The sequence below is a fragment of the Molothrus ater genome, chromosome 11, assembly GCF_012460135.2.
Source record: "Molothrus ater isolate BHLD 08-10-18 breed brown headed cowbird chromosome 11, BPBGC_Mater_1.1, whole genome shotgun sequence".
Classification (NCBI taxonomy): Eukaryota; Metazoa; Chordata; class Aves; order Passeriformes; family Icteridae; genus Molothrus; species Molothrus ater.
Window position 1 is genome coordinate 12,092,732 of NC_050488.2, and position 18,000 is coordinate 12,110,731.

Consider the following 18,000-nt stretch of genomic DNA (forward strand, 5'->3'; position numbering starts at 1 on the left):
GCTATCGTCGCTGCCGCCGCCGCCTTCCCCGTCCCCTCCGTCCTCGCTGCCGCCGGTCCCGCCCGGTGCTGCTGCCCGGCGGTGCCGTGGCGAAAGTGCGGTTGCTAAGGGCGGCGCGGCGCTTTACCCAGGGCCGCCCCGCGCCAGGCGCCGCCGCAGCTCCATTGTTGGGGCCGGCCCGGGCCCGCCGCCGCCGCCGCCGCCGCCCATGGAGCCGCCCGCCCGCTGAGCGCGGCCCCGCGCCGGGGAGCGCCGCCGCAGGGAAGGAGCGGGCAGCGGGGAGCCAGGCCAGGGCGGCCGGGGCCCGGGGAGGGGGCGGCGGGGCGGGGGGCCCGGCCCGGCCCGGCCTCGGCCCCCCGCGGCCCAGCCATGGGCGTAGACTTCGACGTGAAGACCTTCTGCCACAACCTGCGGGCCACCAAGCCGCCCTACGAGTGCCCCGTGGGTACCTGCCGCAAGATCTACAAGAGCTACAGCGGGATCGAGTACCACCTGTACCACTATGACCACGACAACCCGCCCCTGCCCCAGCACACCCCCCTGCGCAAGCACAAGAAGAAGGGGCGCCAGGCCCGCGCCGCCAACAAGCAGTCGCCCAGCCCCTCCGAGACCTCCCAGTCGCCCGGCCGAGAGGTGATGACCTACGCCCAGGCCCAGCGCATGGTGGAGGTGGACCTGCACGGCCGCGTCCACCGCATCAGCATCTTCGATAATCTCGACGTGGTGTCCGAGGACGAGGATGTTCCCGAGGAGGTGCCCGAGAATGGGAGCAATAAGGAGAACACGGAGACGCAGAGCGTCCCGCCCAAATCTGGGAAGCACAAGAACAAGGAGAAGCGCAAGGACTCCAACCACCATCACCACAACGCCTCGGCCAGCACTACCCCCAAGCTGCCCGAGGTGGTGTACCGAGAGCTGGAGCAGGACACCCCTGATGCCCCGCCTCGTCCCACCTCGTACTACAGGTATTGTCCGTGGCTGGGTGCAAGGAGACTCCTAGGCTCATGCCCTGGGTTTGGAGGTGGAATTGGCCCCACTCTGTTGAAGTGGCTTGCCTGTGGTTCCTGGAAATGGCCTTTGTCTGCCTCTCCCAGGTCTCACAGAAGTGGCTGTTCCATGGCTTCAGGCTCCTGGGGCTCTGCCTGGTGTCACATCACAGTTCTGAGAGGTCTGTGAATCTACAGAGCTCTCAGTTGCTGCTTAGCTCATTGCCAGCAGTTTGATTGCTGTGCTCTTTCCTTGCTGGAACAGCACTTAAAACAGAACCCCAATGTGTCCTTTTGCTTCTCAGTCTCTCTTTGGAGGTATGCTGAGATATTTTCAGAGCCCTTCAGCACCAAGGTGTACCTGTAGGATCTGTCTGTGGGCATACTTCTTGTTTTCTTACAGTACTTTGTGAGAGATTTGGTGATGCAGTGGCCCCACTTAATACCTCAGGCAGGAGTTAACAGAGCCCCCTAACCAGAATTAATGAAACATGGCACCTCCATGCGTGGTTATCGTGTCTTGGTTGTGAGGCTGTTTTCTCCAGAGCACTGGCACTTGCTGGGTGGCCCATGCAGGCCCCCTCCTTGCACTGATGAGTCTCCAAGGCCTGACCTTGCTCCTTAGACCAGTGTTGTTTTGTCTCCAAGTTGCTGTTGTGCCTCTGTGCTAGTCAGCGTGCAGTAGCACCTTCTGCTTCTGCACATTCCTGCCTTGTCCCTGTTTCTTTATTTTGGCTTATGGCTCAGCTGGAGCATTTGAACATTCCCTCAATCACAGACAAATCCTGGAGTTGGGGCTCAGCAGCTCCAAACATGTCAAACATGCCCTTACTTTCTAATGCTGTTCTACCAGGTACATTGAGAAGTCGGCAGAGGAGCTGGACGAGGAGGTGGAGTACGACATGGATGAGGAGGATTACATCTGGCTGGACATCATGAATGAGAGGCGGAAGAACGAAGGCGTGAGTCCTATTCCCCAGGAGATCTTTGAGTACCTGATGGACCGCCTAGAGAAGGAGTCCTACTTCGAGAGCCACAACAAGGGGGACCCAAACGCCTTGGTGGATGAGGATGCCGTCTGCTGCATCTGCAACGACGGGGAGTGTCAGAACAGCAACGTCATCCTCTTCTGCGACATGTGCAACCTGGCCGTGCACCAGGAGTGCTATGGGGTGCCCTACATCCCCGAGGGACAGTGGCTCTGCAGACGGTGCCTGCAGTCACCCTCGCGCGCTGTGGACTGCGCCCTCTGCCCAAACAAGGGGGGGGCCTTCAAGCAGACGGACGATGGGCGCTGGGCACACGTGGTCTGTGCCCTCTGGATCCCCGAGGTGTGCTTTGCCAACACCGTCTTCCTGGAGCCCATAGACAGCATCGAGCACATCCCGCCCGCACGCTGGAAGCTGACCTGTTATATTTGCAAGCAGCGTGGCTCTGGGGCTTGCATCCAGTGTCACAAAGCCAATTGCTACACTGCCTTCCATGTCACCTGTGCCCAGCAGGCCGGGCTGTACATGAAGATGGAGCCCGTCAGGGAGACGGGTGCCAATGGTACCTCCTTCAGTGTGCGCAAAACCGCCTACTGCGACATCCACACACCGCCAGGCTCCGTGCGCAGGCTGCCCGCCCTCTCCCACAGTGAGGGGGAGGAGGAGGATGAGGAAGAAGAGGAGGAGGGGAAGGGCTGGAGTTCTGAGAAAGTCAAAAAAGCAAAGGCCAAGTCTAGGATCAAGATGAAGAAGGCGCGGAAGATCCTGGCAGAGAAACGAGCTGCAGCACCTGTGGTTTCTGTGCCCTGCATCCCCCCCCACAGGTACGACCTGCTGCCCTCCCTGGACTGGGGAGGAATTTCTTCTTTCCTCCATGCTTTGTGTCCTGCTTCCCATGTGGGCATTATCCTATTCCCCTCCCTAGCTTTTTGCTCAGGTACTTCTCACTTTGTTGCTGCAGAGAGCTGTGGTGGTTTACTCTGGGAGTCCTGCAGAGAGGCAGGGCCATGCACTGCCCTGCAAAGGTGTCTGGGCCCTCGGCATGGCAGGAAATAGCTGTTGTTAGTTTAACAGTAGAGAATGAACTTGGCCGGATGTGTCAGGAAGCAGCTGGAGGTTCCCAGCACTCATTTCCTGTTGCGCTGACCTCAGGCACTGGAGTAAATGAGGCGGGGAGGAGGAGGGAACTGCTCTCCTTTCTGCTGAGGTCTGTTTTCTCCTGAGGCTGTGTCAAGCAAAAGACAGAAGTGTGAGAGTGATTCAGGCCTGGGAAACGGGCTAATCCTGGGGTTATTTTGGCTCTGGAGCAGAAAGGTCTGGGGTTGGGATCCCTGTGCTCTGCTGAGCAGAGCTCATCCATCCCAGCAGCCACGTACTCTTTGCTGGGCTGCCTCAGTGCTCTCTGCCAGGCACAGCAGCTGCTGCTCCCTTTCAGCGCTGCCTGTTGGAGCAGGGCCGGGCAGCCACGGGTGCTGAAAGCTGTCTGTGAGGAGGGGTGGCTGGAGAGCACCAGGATCCTGCCTGCCAAGGAACACCACGGTCCTAAGGCTGACTCCCCAGTGTGAGGCCTCACGAGGGGTTTTGTTTCTGTCACATTCCAAACCTGTGGTTTCATGGGAAGGTGCAAACACCCTGTAGTTACAGTTGCAACTGCTTTGTGCCTTGCTCTTGTTAGATTGTTGGGCTGGCGTGCAAGTCCCAAAACAGAGCATATAAGAGCCTTGCCAGAATTTGTCAGTGTTTATAACTCTGGATGTCCTCAGCAGCATGTAAAAGCACGTAAGGGCATCCTAGGATGTTTTTGGATCTCATTGTCACCCTACAGCAGGCGACACCCAGTTGAGCACAGGTTGAGCTTGGAAGCATTTGCCTTTGTGGTGGTGAGCTACCAATCCTGAGCTGCTGAGGTCTCCTTCCTGTGGCAGGAGCTGTGCTGAGGCTGTGACCATAGGACACTGTCAAGACCCTTAGACCCTCAAGACTTCTCTCCTGTGCACTTGGATAGGAGCACATGGAAGCCATGGGCTATGCTCTCTGGGCAGCATTCTGGTGACTTGGGGAGACAGGTCTGCCACAAGGCTGCTGGCTTTTTACCACGGTCTGTTTGTGTCCCAGACTTATGTTTTTGCTCATTCAGGGCTTGCTCCATAGCAAGAGCCTCTTTTTCTTATGTGTGGACATGTTGGCAGTTTGTAGGGTCTTGCTGCTCTTGCGTTCACAGTGAAAGTACACTGAGCTAGAATCCTGTTGGGATTAATTATTCTTCAGGGGCTGTTGCCAGAATGCCACGTCTTCCTGTGGGAGCTGTACTTGGCCAGTGATGGCATATGAGGCTGCTGTCCCCAGTCTGTTCAGCTGAGGCTGATGCAGGTTGGGTCATCCTTTGGGAAAAGCTGTCCCTGGGAGGTGGGCAGATGCTGAGGGTTCATCCCTTTGTCACTCTACTAGCAGGGCATCTCTGTCCAACTCTGCTGAACAAGGCTGTCCCAGCCCCTCCAGACTATCTGCTGTCGTAGGAAGTAAGCAATCCCTTTTGTGGTGTTCTGGGCTGTTCAGGATAGTCTTGGATGGGACGTCTGTTGTACTCGTGCATCCTGCTCCCTCCTTGTGCTTTGCCAGGGTTTGAGTTTCTCTGGTAGAGTTTGGCCAGACTCCCCCGTCACAGCAAGTGGCCCTCAGCCAGGTAAATAATGGTTTTGGGGTAGTAGCACCATAACACTCGTGGTCTCAGGGACCATGGGAGCTGTTAAAGGTCCAGCACCCAGTGTGGCTGTCTTGCACCCCAACCTGCCCCAGGCTTTGCCCAAAAGTTGACAGGAAGTAGAAAGGAAAAGTGTGTTATGGAGAGGCAAGGCTGCACATTTCCTGGCATCCTCTGTTGTGCCTAGGCTGTGTGACTTAGTGTTACAGAAAGTCCTGCTATATAAAAGGATGTTCTCTGCTTGAGGAGCTTCTCAGCTCTGCTGGGATGGCCTTGCTGATACTTGTCCCTAGCTGGGGCTTCTCCTGCAGCAGCCAGGCTTGATTTGTTGATGGACTCTGTGGTTCTTCTCCTTTCCTCAGGCTCAGTAAGATTACAAACCGTTTAACCATCCAGAGGAAGAGCCAGTTCATGCAGAGGCTGCACAGCTACTGGACTCTGAAGAGACAGTCCCGCAATGGTGTCCCCCTGCTCCGCCGCCTGCAGACACACCTGCAGTCACAGAGAAACTGCGACCAGGTAAGGGCTGCTTGGTGGGGGCTGCAGGGAACCTGGCTGTGTGCATGCTTCCTGCGCCTTTGGAGCTGTGGGCTTGGAGCCTTTGCTGCATGCAATGCCTGCAGATGCAGAATGGGGGTCAAGGGTATGAGCTTTCAGATGAGGGAAGGGCAGCCCCAGCTGCTTTTGCTGCTTCACCTTCTCCTCCGCTCTCAGTGTTCAGAGAATTGCCAGGCAGCGACGCCACTGGCAGCCTGCCACAAGAAGGGAATCCTGCCCTCTCAAGCTGCCACGCTGAAGGTATTTCCTTTCTTGTGCCTGCATTTAGCCAGTAGTGATGGCAAACCTGTCAGAAATGGCTCTAATATGAGGCCACTGTGCCAGGCAGTGTTGAGAGAGATGGCCAGGGATCTCTAGAAACAGTCTGGACTGAACCAAGGCCTCTCTTCTAGCTTCTGATACTGCTCCAAGAGTGCTCCTTCTGGGTGCTGCTTCCAGCCCACAGTCAGCACTTCACAGATGTGAAATCTGGTGCCAGAGAGGAAGATTTTTTCTTCTGGCTCCCCATCTGAGCTGTAAATCTTTCTTTCTGAGCCCTCTGATGACTGTGAGTGGGCAGGGTTTTCTCCTACCTTTGTCTGCTCTTATTATTTTTGCTGGAGAAGAGTTGAGGCTGCTTATGCTCAGTTTTGGCTATGGCAGGATAAAAGCTGTAATTTTTTTGGTGCTCCAAAAATGAAAGCAAGTAGAGCTGTTGTTCCCTTCTTGAGCTGTTGCGCTTTGTCAGAGCTGTGAGCAGCAGCACAGACCTCTTGGGCAGCTGCAGTCAGTCAGTCATGTTAGGAGAGTGTTTCCAGAGGCTCAGGATGTTCACCTCCTGACATCCTCCATGACCAAGGGGCAGGTATTTAGCTCTTGCCAGAGGTGAGACTGAATCACCTGCCTAGGTTACAAGAAAGGAGCTGTGACCTTTGCTGCACCAGCAGGTCAGGCATGGTGGTTCCCTTTGCCAGAGAAGAACCCCAGCACACAGTCAGGAAGGTGGAGATGGGAGCACATCTTCTATCAGCTCATGGTCTCTGATGTTCCCACAGAGAGACACTGAGGATAAGAACTGGGCCCTGAAGGAACAGCTGAAGTCATGGCAGCGCCTGCGCCATGACCTCGAGCGTGCGCGCTTGCTGGTGGAGCTGATACGCAAGCGGGAGAAGCTCAAGAGAGAGACGGTAACGACTGCCCCTCCTTGGGGAGCTGCTGGGGTGGGCATCAGCAGGGGCTCCTTAGGGTGCTCTAGGTGTGCCGGGGTCCCCTCGGCTGTGCTGCGCTCTGCTCCAATGGCTCCGAGCAAAGGTGGCTGCTCTGCAAGGCACAGGTGGGACGCACAGGTGCTGGAGCCGGTGTTTCACCTCTGCTCCCCAGAAACGGGGCTGAGGGGCACTCCCTACCCTGAGCAAGGAGAGGAGAGGGGTTGCTGTCCTGCAGGGCTGCACTGCTGCTCCCTGGGGACAGTCCCCACTGCCTGGCTGGGGCCAGGGGCTCAGCCCTGCTCTGTTCCTTTGTTTCAGATCAAAGTGCAGCAGGTGGCACTGGAAATGCAGCTGACCCCCTTCCTCATCCTCCTCCGCAAGACACTTGAGCAGCTGCAGGAGAAAGACACAGGCAACATCTTCAGTGAGCCGGTCCCTCTGTCTGAGGTAACAGAAATCTACGAAGTAAGAATCCCCTCCCCAGATTTCTATTTCACTCAAACTTGTCCCTTGCTCGTGCCAAGGGCTGCCCAGGGTGTGTTCCGGTCCAGAAGAACTCTGAGCAGCCTGGTGCTGGTTCATGCCAGCACCACTCGCTCACCAGAGGGGGTGTGCAGCAGTGCCCCTCCTGGGTGAGCCAAATACAGAACAGCTGAGCTGGTGACAGCTGGGGCACAGCACTTGACTCTTCCTCTGTGTATGTTACTGGTGACATCCCAGGGTCTGTGAGCAGTTGGGGATTCCCACTGGGAAAGGCAAAGTGCCAGCCCTTAGCAGTCAGCGTGCTCTTACCTGTGCTCTTGTGAAGGCCTCTGCTAGATGACTGAGCACAGCACAGAGATGGATTTGACCCTTAGAGTGTCACTGCTGCAGGCAGGAGAGATAATTACTGAGACTGTCACTGAGTCCCTGCCTGGGAGCATGGCAAAAGTCCACATGGTCTCTGCAAGGTTCTGGCAGCAGGTCAGCATGAAGGCATCTTAGTAGTTGGGGAGGAAGGCTGCACCATCTCACCTGCCACCTGGAAAGCTCTGTTTTACCTTTCTGCACTCACCTTCACCCCTGGGGCTGCACTTGCAGCACCCTCTCCAGGGAATAACATGTAGCATACTGGATCCCAGCTGCCTGCAGGCAGGAGTTGAGGACAGGATGCTGGCATGTGTGCTGGAGCTGTAAAAATGCTTCAGAGTGCGTATCCGCTCTAACAGGTTGAGCACAGCACATGGGCTTCCTAGTCCGGAGGCGTTGCTGTTCCTCAAGCTGCAAAAGCAGACGGCATTCCCTGATGTGCATTTGGGCAGAGCACAGGGAGGGATACCTGATTCCTCTAACAACTGTTTTCTTGGAGCAGGTACTGCTAACTGTGGCTGCTGGGCTCTTAACTCTGCCTCTTTCCTCATGCAGGTCCCAGACTACCTGGATCACATCAAGAAGCCAATGGATTTTCAGACAATGAAGCAAAATCTAGAAGCCTATCGCTATCTGAATTTTGATGACTTTGAGGAGGATTTCAACCTGATCATTAACAACTGTTTGAAATACAATGCCAAAGACACGATCTTCTACCGGGCAGCCATCCGCCTGCGGGAGCAGGGAGGTGCTGTGCTCCGGCAGGCTCGCCGGCAGGCAGAGAAAATGGGCATTGACTTCGAGACAGGCATGCACTTCCCCCACTGTGTCACAGTGGAAGAGGCTCAGATCCAAGACATTGAGGACGGTGGGTACTCGGTCCCTGCCCTGGGGTACGAGGGCTACTGAAAGGTAAAGCCTGGGCAGAGTCAAGGCACTCTAGAGTCTGAGCTGCCTCTTCTGGGAGGTTAAGTCACATGTTGGGCTGTGTGTCCCCACTCCCTGGAGACCTGGGGTGGTTTTGCTAGCCAGGTACTTATCAGCCCCATTAGGTTGGTTCTGGGCTGTGGTTTGTCTGTGTGTCCTTTCTTTCCTGTTGCATCCTTGTTCCAGACAATGTGAACTCCAGTATTCTCCACACTGCTGATCAGCCAGCTTTCCCCAACTGGCTGAGTTCCCAGAGGGCTCTTTCTCTTGGTCTTCTAGGATAACTTCCCTAAAGGGTTTGGTGACATGCCAGCTCCTTCTCCCCTGCAGAGAACCTGGATTGCCTCATGCCCTTTCAGGTAGAGGAGCTCCACTGGAGTTCCCGATTTCTTTAATCCATCTGCTCCTCTTTGTTTCCCCAGAAGATGTGCGGCTGCTGCTCTCAGAGAATCAGAAGCACCTGCCTTTGGAAGAGCAGCTGAAGATCCTGCTGGAGCGGTTGGACGAGGTCAACGCTGGCAAGCAGAGCATAGGACGGTCCCGCCGGGCCAAGATGATCAAGAAGGAGATCACAGTGCTGCGGCGGAAGCTCGCTCACCCGCGGGACCTGGGCCGGGAGGGGCTGGAGCGGCACAGCTCCTCTGCCAGGGGAGTCCTGCAGTCCCACAACCCCTGCGAGAAGGACCTGCAGACAGACAGCGCTGCAGAGGAGAGCAGCAGCCAGGAGACTGGCAAAGGTAATACTCCCTCCAGAACTGCCAGTCTGAGGAGCCATGGAGAGCTGCCTCTGGACAGGCCTGTCTGGGGAGAGGCTGCCCTGGCAGGTGTCTCCTTAGGCAGGAGGACTGTGTGGGCAGCTCCCCACACACACCTTGCTCTTCACTCCTCCATGGGAATGAGGCAGTGGCCTCTTGTGGGACAGTCCCTTATCCCACATCCCCCTGTGGGGACTCCTTGTTGCCTGTAGTGCCTCCCTTAGGAGCGGGTGCCAGGTATGATGTCTGTGTCTCCCAGGGCTCCCTCCCAGCATGCTCACTGGGTAGTTTGTGGTGAGCTGTGCCAGCCAAGCAGGGGGGATTGGACGAAGGAGGCCTCGTCCTGTGTCTGGAACAGCCACAGCCTGATGTGTGTTTGCCCCTGGGGAGGATTGGCAGGTCGTTGGTGTTCACAGCTGTGGTCAGCAGTCACCTGGTGAATTCATCTCTTTGTCAGCCAAGGAACTGGATGCTGTTCCAGAGATCACAGTTTCAGCTGTGTGACATGGAGCATGACGTGGATTGTTTCTTTCTGATAGGGCCTACCAGATTGGCCATGTTTCTTGGTTTCTAGGGGCATTGTGGAGCAGGCTGTCTTCGGTGTCCCTTCCTGCCAGAGGGCATGGGAGGGAGTTACAGCAGCAGTGACTGCTGAGCTCCAAGTGCTCTCCCAGGGCTGAGAGTCAAACAGGCCAGCTGCCAGCTCCCTGGATGGAGATGCTGAGCTGGGCTCTGCTCTGGGGAGCACTGCAAAAGCACCAGGCAGAGCTACCGTGTGTCACTGGGCATTTGCCACCTCTGCATCCCAGTCCTGTCATCTAATCATGGAAAAAGCAGGTTCTTCCTATAGTGAGGGAGGATCTTCTGAGATCATGTTCCCCAGAAACAAAGCTGTTTTGTGATACCACTGCCATGCAGTCCCTGCCATCAGGGCTGCATCTGACACCTCCTCCTTCTTCAGGTCTGGGTCCCAATTCTTCTTCTACCCCAGCGCATGAAGTTGGCAGGAGGACCTCTGTGCTCTTCTCCAAGAAGAACCCTAAAACTGCAGGCCCTCCAAAACGTCCAGGACGCCCCCCAAAGAATCGAGACAGCCAGATCCCCCCTGGGCATGGGAGCAGCCCCATTGGGCCCCCCCAGCTGCCAATAATGGGGTCCTCCCAGCGGCAGAGGAAGCGAGGGCGGAGCCCGCGGCCCAGCTCCAGCTCTGACAGTGACAGTGACAAATCCACGGAGGATGCTACCATGGGTGAGTGCAGCTGGCCACCTGTGGTCCCACTGGCAGCACGTGGCAGGCTCTGATGCAGTGGTAATGCTCTTTGTTGGGGTGTTTTTCAGACCTGCCAGCCAACGGTTTCAGCAGCGGGAACCAGCCCGTGAAGAAGAGCTTCCTGGTGTACCGCAATGACTGCAATCTTCCCCGGAGCAGCTCCGACTCGGAGTCCAGCAGCAGCAGCAGCAGCAGTGCTGCCTCAGACCGCACCAGGTACTGCTCCTGGCCCAGCTCTGCTGACAGCAGTGCTGCCCAGGGTTGCAGTGGGCAGCTCTCAGCTTTGAGTTTCTGGACGAGCACCCCGTTTGGTGGTCCCCATCTCGTTCATCCTGCAGCTCAGCTGCTAATCCCTAGAAGTCTGTGGGGTTTGTGCCTTTTTTAATGTAAAACCTAAAGGTGCAAGTGTGCAGCAAAGGGCTAGTAGGAAGCATGAACTAGAGAATTCTGTTGGCACAGTGGCTGCTCTGTCATTGGCCCTTCCAGCAACCTCCTGCCTGCGCCTGTAATTCAGATCAGGGCACATTTTCTGGTCCTCCCAGGTGGAACTGGGTGAGGGTCTGGCTTGCACCCTGGCAGAAGCACCATCCCACCTTTTTGCCTGCTAGGCTGCCAAGTCCTTCCCGGTGCCAAGGCTGGCATTTGGAGGCCACAAGCCCTGGTGTCCCACCATCCTGGCCCTCTGGAAAACAGTTTCTGGAAGCTTAACGTGAGTCTGCTCCCTGTCTTCGCAGCACAACACCCTCCAAGCAGGGCAGAGGGAAACCCTCCTTCTCCCGAGTGAACTTCCCAGAGGACAGCAGTGAGGACACATCAGGGACAGAGAACGAGTCCTACTCCGTGGGCACGGGACGAGGTGTGGGGCACGGCAGTAAGTAGTGTGGCTGCACAGCTGTGTGCCTGGCTGGCACCATCACCTGGGGGGACACAGCTGACTGCCCTCTCCCCCTGTACAGTGGTCCGTAAGGGCATGGGGCGAGGCGCAGGGTGGCTGTCTGAGGATGAGGATTCTTCCCTGGATGCCCTGGACCTGGTGTGGGCCAAGTGCAGGGGCTACCCCTCCTACCCGGCGTTGGTGAGTACTGCCTGTTATCGGGGCCTCTGAAACCCATGTCCCCTCCCTGCAGACTGGCTCTTGGGGTCCCTGTTCTCCTCTCAGCCCTCCCCTGCTCGTTTTACAGATCATTGACCCCAAGATGCCGCGGGAAGGCATGTTCCACCATGGGGTCCCCATCCCCGTGCCCCCCTTGGAGGTGCTGAAGCTGGGGGAGCAGATGACTCAGGAAGCACGCGAGCACCTCTACCTTGTCCTCTTCTTTGACAACAAGCGCACTTGGTAAGGCCAGGGGGCCGAGGGCTTTGGGGGGGTCCCCAGAGACGATTGTAACCCTCAAACGAGGTGGCCCCCCGCTCTCCACAGGCAGTGGTTGCCCCGGACGAAGCTGGTGCCTCTGGGGGTGAACCAGGACCTGGACAAGGAGAAGATGCTGGAGGGCCGCAAGTCCAACATCCGCAAGTCGGTGCAGATCGCCTACCACCGCGCCATGCAGCACCGCAACAAGGTGCAGGGCGAGCAGAGCAGCGACTCTAGCGAGAGCGACTGAGCCGGTGCCGCCGGCCGCTCCCCCGCCGAATCTCAGGGCAAACGGGGCTCGGTGACCCCCACCCCGTGCAGCTGGCCTGCACCCACGGGGGGCCGGGGGACCGGGAGGGGTGGGGCCGGTCCCCCGTGCCCCCCCCACTCTCCCATTCCCGGTGCCCGCTCCCCCCAGCCCGCCGCTCCCCGGGATGCTGTTCTGGCCGCCGCCGTGCCCCAGGGCGGCCCCCCGCGCCCCGCACCCCCGTGCTGCCCCCTACCCCTGGGCCCAGCCCCTGGCCGGCCCCGCGCTCGGACGTTGTTTGTATTTATTTTGAAGGAAGAAAAAAATCTATTGATTCTTAGAAAATAAACCTCCACTGCGGAGCCGCGGCCGCTGCGGGCGGGGAGGGAGCGGGAGCAGAGGTGGGGCGGCCATGTGCGGCGGCACCGGCCCCGCTTCCGGCTGCGAGCGGAAGCCGGGGCGGGGAGCGGCGGGCGCTCCGCCCACGCGGTGTCTCTATGGTGGGGAGTGGCGGGGCCGAGCCGGGAGGTGCGGGGCCGGGGGCACGGGCTGGGCTGCTCTGAGGAGGTGTGGGGCCGGGCCGGGGCTGTGGGGTAGCTGGAGGTGCAGCGCCGGGCGGTGCCTTGACCCGCCGCCCCCGTGGGCAGCGGCGCGCGGTTGCTCCCCGGCCCCCATGAAGCTGCGGGACGCCCCTTCCTCCTGCCCGTCCCTGTGGCGCTGGTTGCCGTGCCCGCCGGCCGAGCTACGCCTGGACCTGGTGCTCTCCTCGGGACAGAGCTTCCGGTGAGCCAGCCCGGGCGTCTCGGGTGTGCCCCGGCCCAGATCGGCGCGTCCGAGCCGGCCCCGACCCCCCCGTGTGCGGCAGGTGGTGGGAGAGCAGCCCGGGGGCGTGGACGGGTGTGCTAGGGGGCCGCGTCTGGACACTACGGCAGGACGGGGACCGCCTCTGGTACACGGTGTACGGCGAGGAGGATGAACACGAGGAGGAGGAGGAGCGGGATGGGTGCCCCACCAGAACAGCGAAGCTGAACGCCGCAGAGACGGAGCGGATCCTGCGTGACTACTTCCAGCTGGACGTGGGGCTGTCGGCCCTGTACCATGCCTGGGGGGCGGCCGATCCCCTGTTCCGCAAGGTGGCTAATGACTTCCCAGGTGAGGCGGCCCCGCGGAGCTACAAGGGATGGCCATAGCACCTGCTCGGCGTCCCCTCACCGCATCCTGCCTGCAGGGGTGCGGGTGCTGCGGCAGGACCCCGTCGAGTGCCTCTTCTCCTTCATCTGCACCTCCAACAACCACATTTCCCGCATCACTGCCATGATCGAGCGCCTCTGCCAGGCCTTCGGCCGCCGCCTCTGCTGCCTCGATTCCCGGCCCTTCCATGCCTTCCCATCCCTCTCGGCGCTCACAGGTGCACCACCACCTCGCTGCTGCCGCTGCGATATCGCCATGGCCTCGCCTGCGCCCACTCACGTCCCTCTGCTGTGCCTCCCCCAGGTGCTGATGCCGAGGCTCGGCTGCGGGCGCTGGGCTTTGGGTACCGGGCCAAGTTTGTCAGCGGCAGCGCGCGGGCCATCGCTGAGGGGCTTGGCCCCGAGGGGCTGTGCCAGCTCCGCAGCGCGCCCTATGCCGAGGCCAGGAGGGTGCTGTGTGCCCTGCCTGGTGTAGGTGCTAAGGTGGGTGCCAGGACGGGGGTGGGACAGGGAGCAGAAAGCAGGCACTGGGGGCTGACTGGATGCTGCTGGTAGCAGGTGGCCGACTGTGTGTGCCTGCTGTCCCTGGACAAGGCGGAGGCGGTGCCTGTGGACACCCATGTCTGGCAAATCGCACGGCAGCGCTATGGCGTGGCGCTGGGTGGCAAAAGCCTCACCCCCCGGGCCTACCAGGAGATCGGTGAGGGCAGGGCTGCATCCTGGTGTGGGACCCTCAGGGATGGTAGATGGTGCGAGTGTACCCTCACACTGGTGTTCACCCTCTTTCTGCAGGCGACTTCTTCCGGGAGCTGTGGGGCCCTCGTGCCGGCTGGGCGCAGGCAGTGAGTACCCCCCCTTCCTGTCACCCTTGCCCGCCACCCCAAGCCATGCCCACCCCATTATCTCCCCATTCCAGGTCCTGTTCTGTGCTGACCTCCGCAAGGGCCAGAAGCCAGCTGGCAGCCAGCATCAGGCCTGAGAGCTGAGGCTGGGACAGCCATGGGGGTGGACTCCTCTAGGGACACCCCAGGAGGAACAGAGACTTGAGTGGGACACTGCACCTGCTGCCAGCCTGGGATGGAGGAGTGTGGGCCGCTGCCTGTTGCTTGCCCGCTGTGTGCATGGGGGAGGCTGCTGCCCTGGGCAGTGAAGCTAGGGGGGGTCAGGGCTGTGTCCAGCTTCCTCAGTGCAGAGCTGAGCCAAGCACCTTTGGCCTCTTGTCTTTATTACAAGCAATAAAATAGAAACATCCATTTGGAAAATTGTTCTTGAACATGCTGGGGTTGGGGGTGTGAGACAGTGGCAGGCCAGGTGTGGAGGGAGGGAGGGAGGGAGGGAAGGTGTGTGGGAAGGGGCCTGGGACAAAGCCCCAAGCTGGGGGGCTCTGTGATGTGCTCCTGCCCCAATGCAAAACTCTACTGTGAGTCTGCAGTGGGGGCAGCTCCACATAACCAGGACAAGACAAGCAGGGTGCCTGCACACTATCTCCCCTGCTCCTGCACTGCAGAGCCCCCCACCCCACATGGCTGGACCCCCTTGGGCCCCCTTGGAGGCAGCTATGTGGGGCCGTGCTCAGTCTGGTGGGAGACGCTGAGCTCTGCTTGGGGGTGGGTGCCCACACTCTGACCCTGCAGGGAGGAACAGGGTGAGATCCTGGTGGCAGCCCTGAGGGGTCTGGGATGGGGACAGGGGGTTCGGGGCTCACCATTGCTGGTCCCCCCAACCAACGGTTCACCGGGGCTCGTGGGCGTTGTCTGCCCAGGGATGTCCTGGCTGGTTCCCAGCTGCAGCTTTCTCATGTGCCTCACCACCGCCGTGGCATTGAAAGCTTGCTACTGACCCCAGTGTCAGCTTGTATGGGGTGCCTGAGGGGCTGCTGCACCCCCTAGCACCCACCAGCACCCCACACTCACCTTCCACTTGCTCTTTGCAAAATTCTTCTTGATCTGCTCGCTCACTGACTGGTGGATGTTCTTGTCCAGGGCTGTGTCCCCGGCAATCCTGGAGCAAGAGAGAAGTCAGCCAGGGCACCCCAATCCCATGGCTGCTGTGGGGTGAGCTGGAGAGGGGGGCAGACAGCAATAGGTCTCGCCATTACCAGGGATGCTGCAGGGCTTGCTCACAGGTGAATCGCTTGCCAGGGTCTTTCTCCATCAGGTGCTGGATAAAGTCCTTGGCTGGAACAGAGCATGGAGCAGCTCTGAGTGTCCTCTATTCCTCTGGGTACTGTGAAGCCACACCAGGCTCACAGGCCCCACTGCCCTGGTAGTCCCAGCTCACCTGAGTCTGAGATATCATCCCAGTAGGGTGAGTCAAACTCGTACTCTGCCTGCAGGATCTGCTCGAAGAGCTTGGCATCGTTCTCATCATAGAAAGGGGGGTAACCACAGAGCCTAGAGGGGCAGTGGGGAGGGGGCTGCTGGTCCCAGGCAGCCCCAAGGTGCCAGGCCTCCAGGAGGGGAGGGGAGTGGGAGGGGGGATACATACAGGATGTAGGCGATGACTCCGATGGACCAGCAATCCACTGCTTTGCTGTAGGGCTTCTGTGCTAGCACCTCAGGGGCTGGGGGGGATGGCAGCAGTGAGGGGGTGACCCCAACCTGTGTGGGGATCCCAACCCCATACCTAGGATGGTGGCAGCCCATGGCAGGCGCTCACCCACATAGCCAGGGGTGCCGCAGGCTGTGGACATGACACTGCCACAGCCCTCGATCTTGGACAGCCCGAAGTCGCTGATCATGATCTTGGAGTCCTCATCCATGCTGTAATAGAGCAGGTTCTCGGGCTGTGAGGAGAGGAGGGTAGAGGGAGGGGTGACACTGGGGTGTCCTGCTGCCTGGTGCCATGACAGTGCTGTGTGTGTCCCCCCTCAGCTGCTCACCTTCAGGTCACGGTGGACGATGCCCATGTCGTGCAGGTATTTGACGGCGTCGAGGATCTGCCGGATCAGGGCGCTGGCGTCGCGCTCAGTGTAGAAACCCTTCTCCACAATGCGGTCAAAGAGCTCCCCCCCCGAGACCCTGCAGGGATGGGCAGCACCTGTCAGCATGGCCCCCCCCCGCCCCTCAGGAGCCCCACAATGTCACTCACAGCTGCATGATGAGGTAGAGGTGGGTGCCACTCTCGTAGATGTCATCCAAGGCCACGATATTGGGGTGCTTGATTCTGCAGGGGGAGGCACAGGGGGGTGGTGAGAGGGCACTGGGCTGCCCCCACTCCAGCCCCCAGGGGACAGGGAGCAGCCAGGCTCCGTGCCACAGGTCATCACGCGCCGCTGGCTATTTTGGGCACTGGCAATAACACGCAGCAATGAGTGCTGGCACTGGGGGGCTGTGCCGAGTGGGGGGCACAGAGAGAAACCCCCACCCCGGTGCTGGGATGGCCCCTACTTGTGGAGGACGGCAATCTCGTTCTCAATGCTGGTCTCCTTTCCCTCTAGTGCCTTCTTGGCAATGCACTTGATGGCCACAAGCTTCCGCGTCGCCTTCTCCTCCGCCAGGACCACCTCGGAGAAGGCCCCCCTAGGGGGGTGAGGGATGAGCAGGGCACGGCGGCCACAGCCCGAGCAGAGCTGCCGATGCCGCCATGCCACGATTGTCATGGCGACAGGCAGAAAGTCCAGCTATTTATAGGAGAAAAGCAAGCAGGAGCGGCTGGCTGGGATGGCCGGACATGGACCCTGCCAGCGATAGGATGCCTGGAACCCTCTGCCCTCCGAGGGTGGCTGCACCATCCCCATATCAGGCAGGGTAAGGCTGTGGTGTTGCCGAGGTCGAGCTGTGCTGGGGCTGAGCCCCCATGTGGGTTGGCTGCAGTATCCCTCTGCTGTGCCATCCTGGAACACCCAGGGCCACCCAGGAGCCAGCCAGAGCTGTTGGCAGTGCCCAGGTGGTGAAGAGACAGGAGGGACAGGCAGTGTGTCCGCTGTGCTGGCCTCTAAGCCCTGACATAATTAACCTGCTAATCCAGCCTAAGAGCCTTACCATGCCGTGGGCACTGCCAGGAACCCCTCTGCCAGCAAGGGGACCACCCTCAGGTACCCTCAGCACAGCCCAGGAACCAGCCAGTGCCAGAGGGAGGTGGCAACTGTGCCCCACAGCATGTCCCCTCAAATGCAAGTCCCACCTTGGGCAAGGATTTGAGCTGGTTCCATATGGAGGGTTGGGCAAAGCCTGAGGGGCCAGACCCATCACTAGAAGTCACTGTCACTGGCGTGTCACCCCAGTCTGCAACTCACGTGCCCAGGACATCTCGGAAATCATAGATCCGCTGAATATCCTCGATCCTCTTCTTCCAGCTGGGCCCATCCTGCCCCAGCGGCATGGTGCCCTGTAGGGCCACCCACTCCCACCTGTGACACGAGTGGGGACAGGTTGTCAGCGTGCTGGGATGGCATGGGGACACGGGGATGACAGGGTGCTATGGGGCGGTGGTTGTCATCCTGGGGTGATGGGAACAAGCTGTGTCGACGCAGGAGTTTTGGCGTAGATTGTCCCAGTGGGGGAACGTGCTGGGACCCTCCCGATGCCCGCCCATGGGGCGGGTGCGGTGCGGGGCGGGCAGGCAGCGGGAGGGCTCCAGACACACGCGTAGGTGCCCGGGGGGTCCCCACCGCCATTCCCCACGCCCGCCAGCCGGCACAGCGGCGCCGGACGGGACACGCGTGGGAGCGGAGCTGCGTGGCGCGGGTGATGCGCAGCTCCGCCGCCGCTACTCAGTGTCCCGCGTGGGCACGACCTCCGCGCGTGGGCACGCCGCCCCCGCCCCGGCCCGCCCTTACCGACGGCCCCGGCCCCGGGCCCCGCGGCGGAGCAGCGGCGACTCCTCCCGGCGCGGCGCCGCCGGACAGCGCTGACGTCACGGTGAGGGGCGGGCAAGCGCGCGGCCGCTGCCAATGGGAGGGGGCGGCTCGGCCGCGGTGTCGGGGGGGGAGGACACGCGTGACCGCGGCGCGCGTGGACACGCGGGAAAAGCGCGGGGAGGGCGG

The 18,000-nt window shown here is 60.0% G+C and overlaps 3 protein-coding genes across 6 annotated transcripts; 2 read left to right on the forward strand and 1 right to left on the reverse strand.

Moving 5' to 3' along the window:
• Positions 1-165: 165 nt before the first annotated feature.
• Positions 166-12,185, forward strand: BRPF1 (bromodomain and PHD finger containing 1). Of its 3 annotated transcripts, none has more exons than XM_036391036.2 (13): positions 166-965; positions 1,840-2,799; positions 5,039-5,195; positions 6,269-6,400; positions 6,740-6,868; positions 7,826-8,138; positions 8,620-8,934; positions 9,914-10,201; positions 10,291-10,438; positions 10,957-11,093; positions 11,179-11,297; positions 11,404-11,558; positions 11,643-12,185. In XM_036391036.2, the coding sequence occupies exons 1-13, from the start codon at positions 370-372 to the stop codon at positions 11,824-11,826; spliced, it is 3,633 nt and encodes a 1,210-aa protein (XP_036246929.1). In that variant the 5' UTR covers positions 166-369; the 3' UTR covers positions 11,827-12,185. The 3 variants fall into 3 exon arrangements, with proteins under 3 accessions (XP_036246929.1, XP_036246931.1, XP_036246930.1); XM_036391038.2 differs by having other exon boundaries at positions 10,957-11,078; XM_036391037.2 differs by having other exon boundaries at positions 8,623-8,934.
• Positions 12,186-12,220: 35 nt separating this feature from the next.
• OGG1 (8-oxoguanine DNA glycosylase) lies at positions 12,221-14,275 on the forward strand. Of its 2 annotated transcripts, none has more exons than XM_036391045.1 (7): positions 12,221-12,606; positions 12,689-12,975; positions 13,052-13,231; positions 13,318-13,496; positions 13,569-13,713; positions 13,806-13,855; positions 13,930-14,275. In XM_036391045.1, the coding sequence occupies exons 1-7, from the start codon at positions 12,236-12,238 to the stop codon at positions 13,990-13,992; spliced, it is 1,275 nt and encodes a 424-aa protein (XP_036246938.1). In that variant the 5' UTR covers positions 12,221-12,235; the 3' UTR covers positions 13,993-14,275. The 2 variants fall into 2 exon arrangements, with proteins under 2 accessions (XP_036246938.1, XP_036246940.1); XM_036391047.1 differs by having other exon boundaries at positions 13,572-13,713.
• Positions 14,222-17,912, reverse strand: CAMK1 (calcium/calmodulin dependent protein kinase I). Its single transcript, XM_036391048.1, has 12 exons — positions 17,794-17,912; positions 17,251-17,364; positions 16,403-16,534; positions 16,104-16,178; positions 15,895-16,033; positions 15,672-15,798; positions 15,501-15,576; positions 15,294-15,406; positions 15,112-15,190; positions 14,927-15,014; positions 14,719-14,845; positions 14,222-14,641 (listed from the first exon to the last, which is right to left on the reverse strand). Exons 2-12 carry the CDS (start codon positions 17,334-17,336, stop codon positions 14,586-14,588), a joined length of 1,098 nt encoding a protein of 365 aa, XP_036246941.1. The 5' UTR covers positions 17,337-17,364; positions 17,794-17,912; the 3' UTR covers positions 14,222-14,585.
• Between the last annotated feature and the right edge of the window lie 88 nt (positions 17,913-18,000).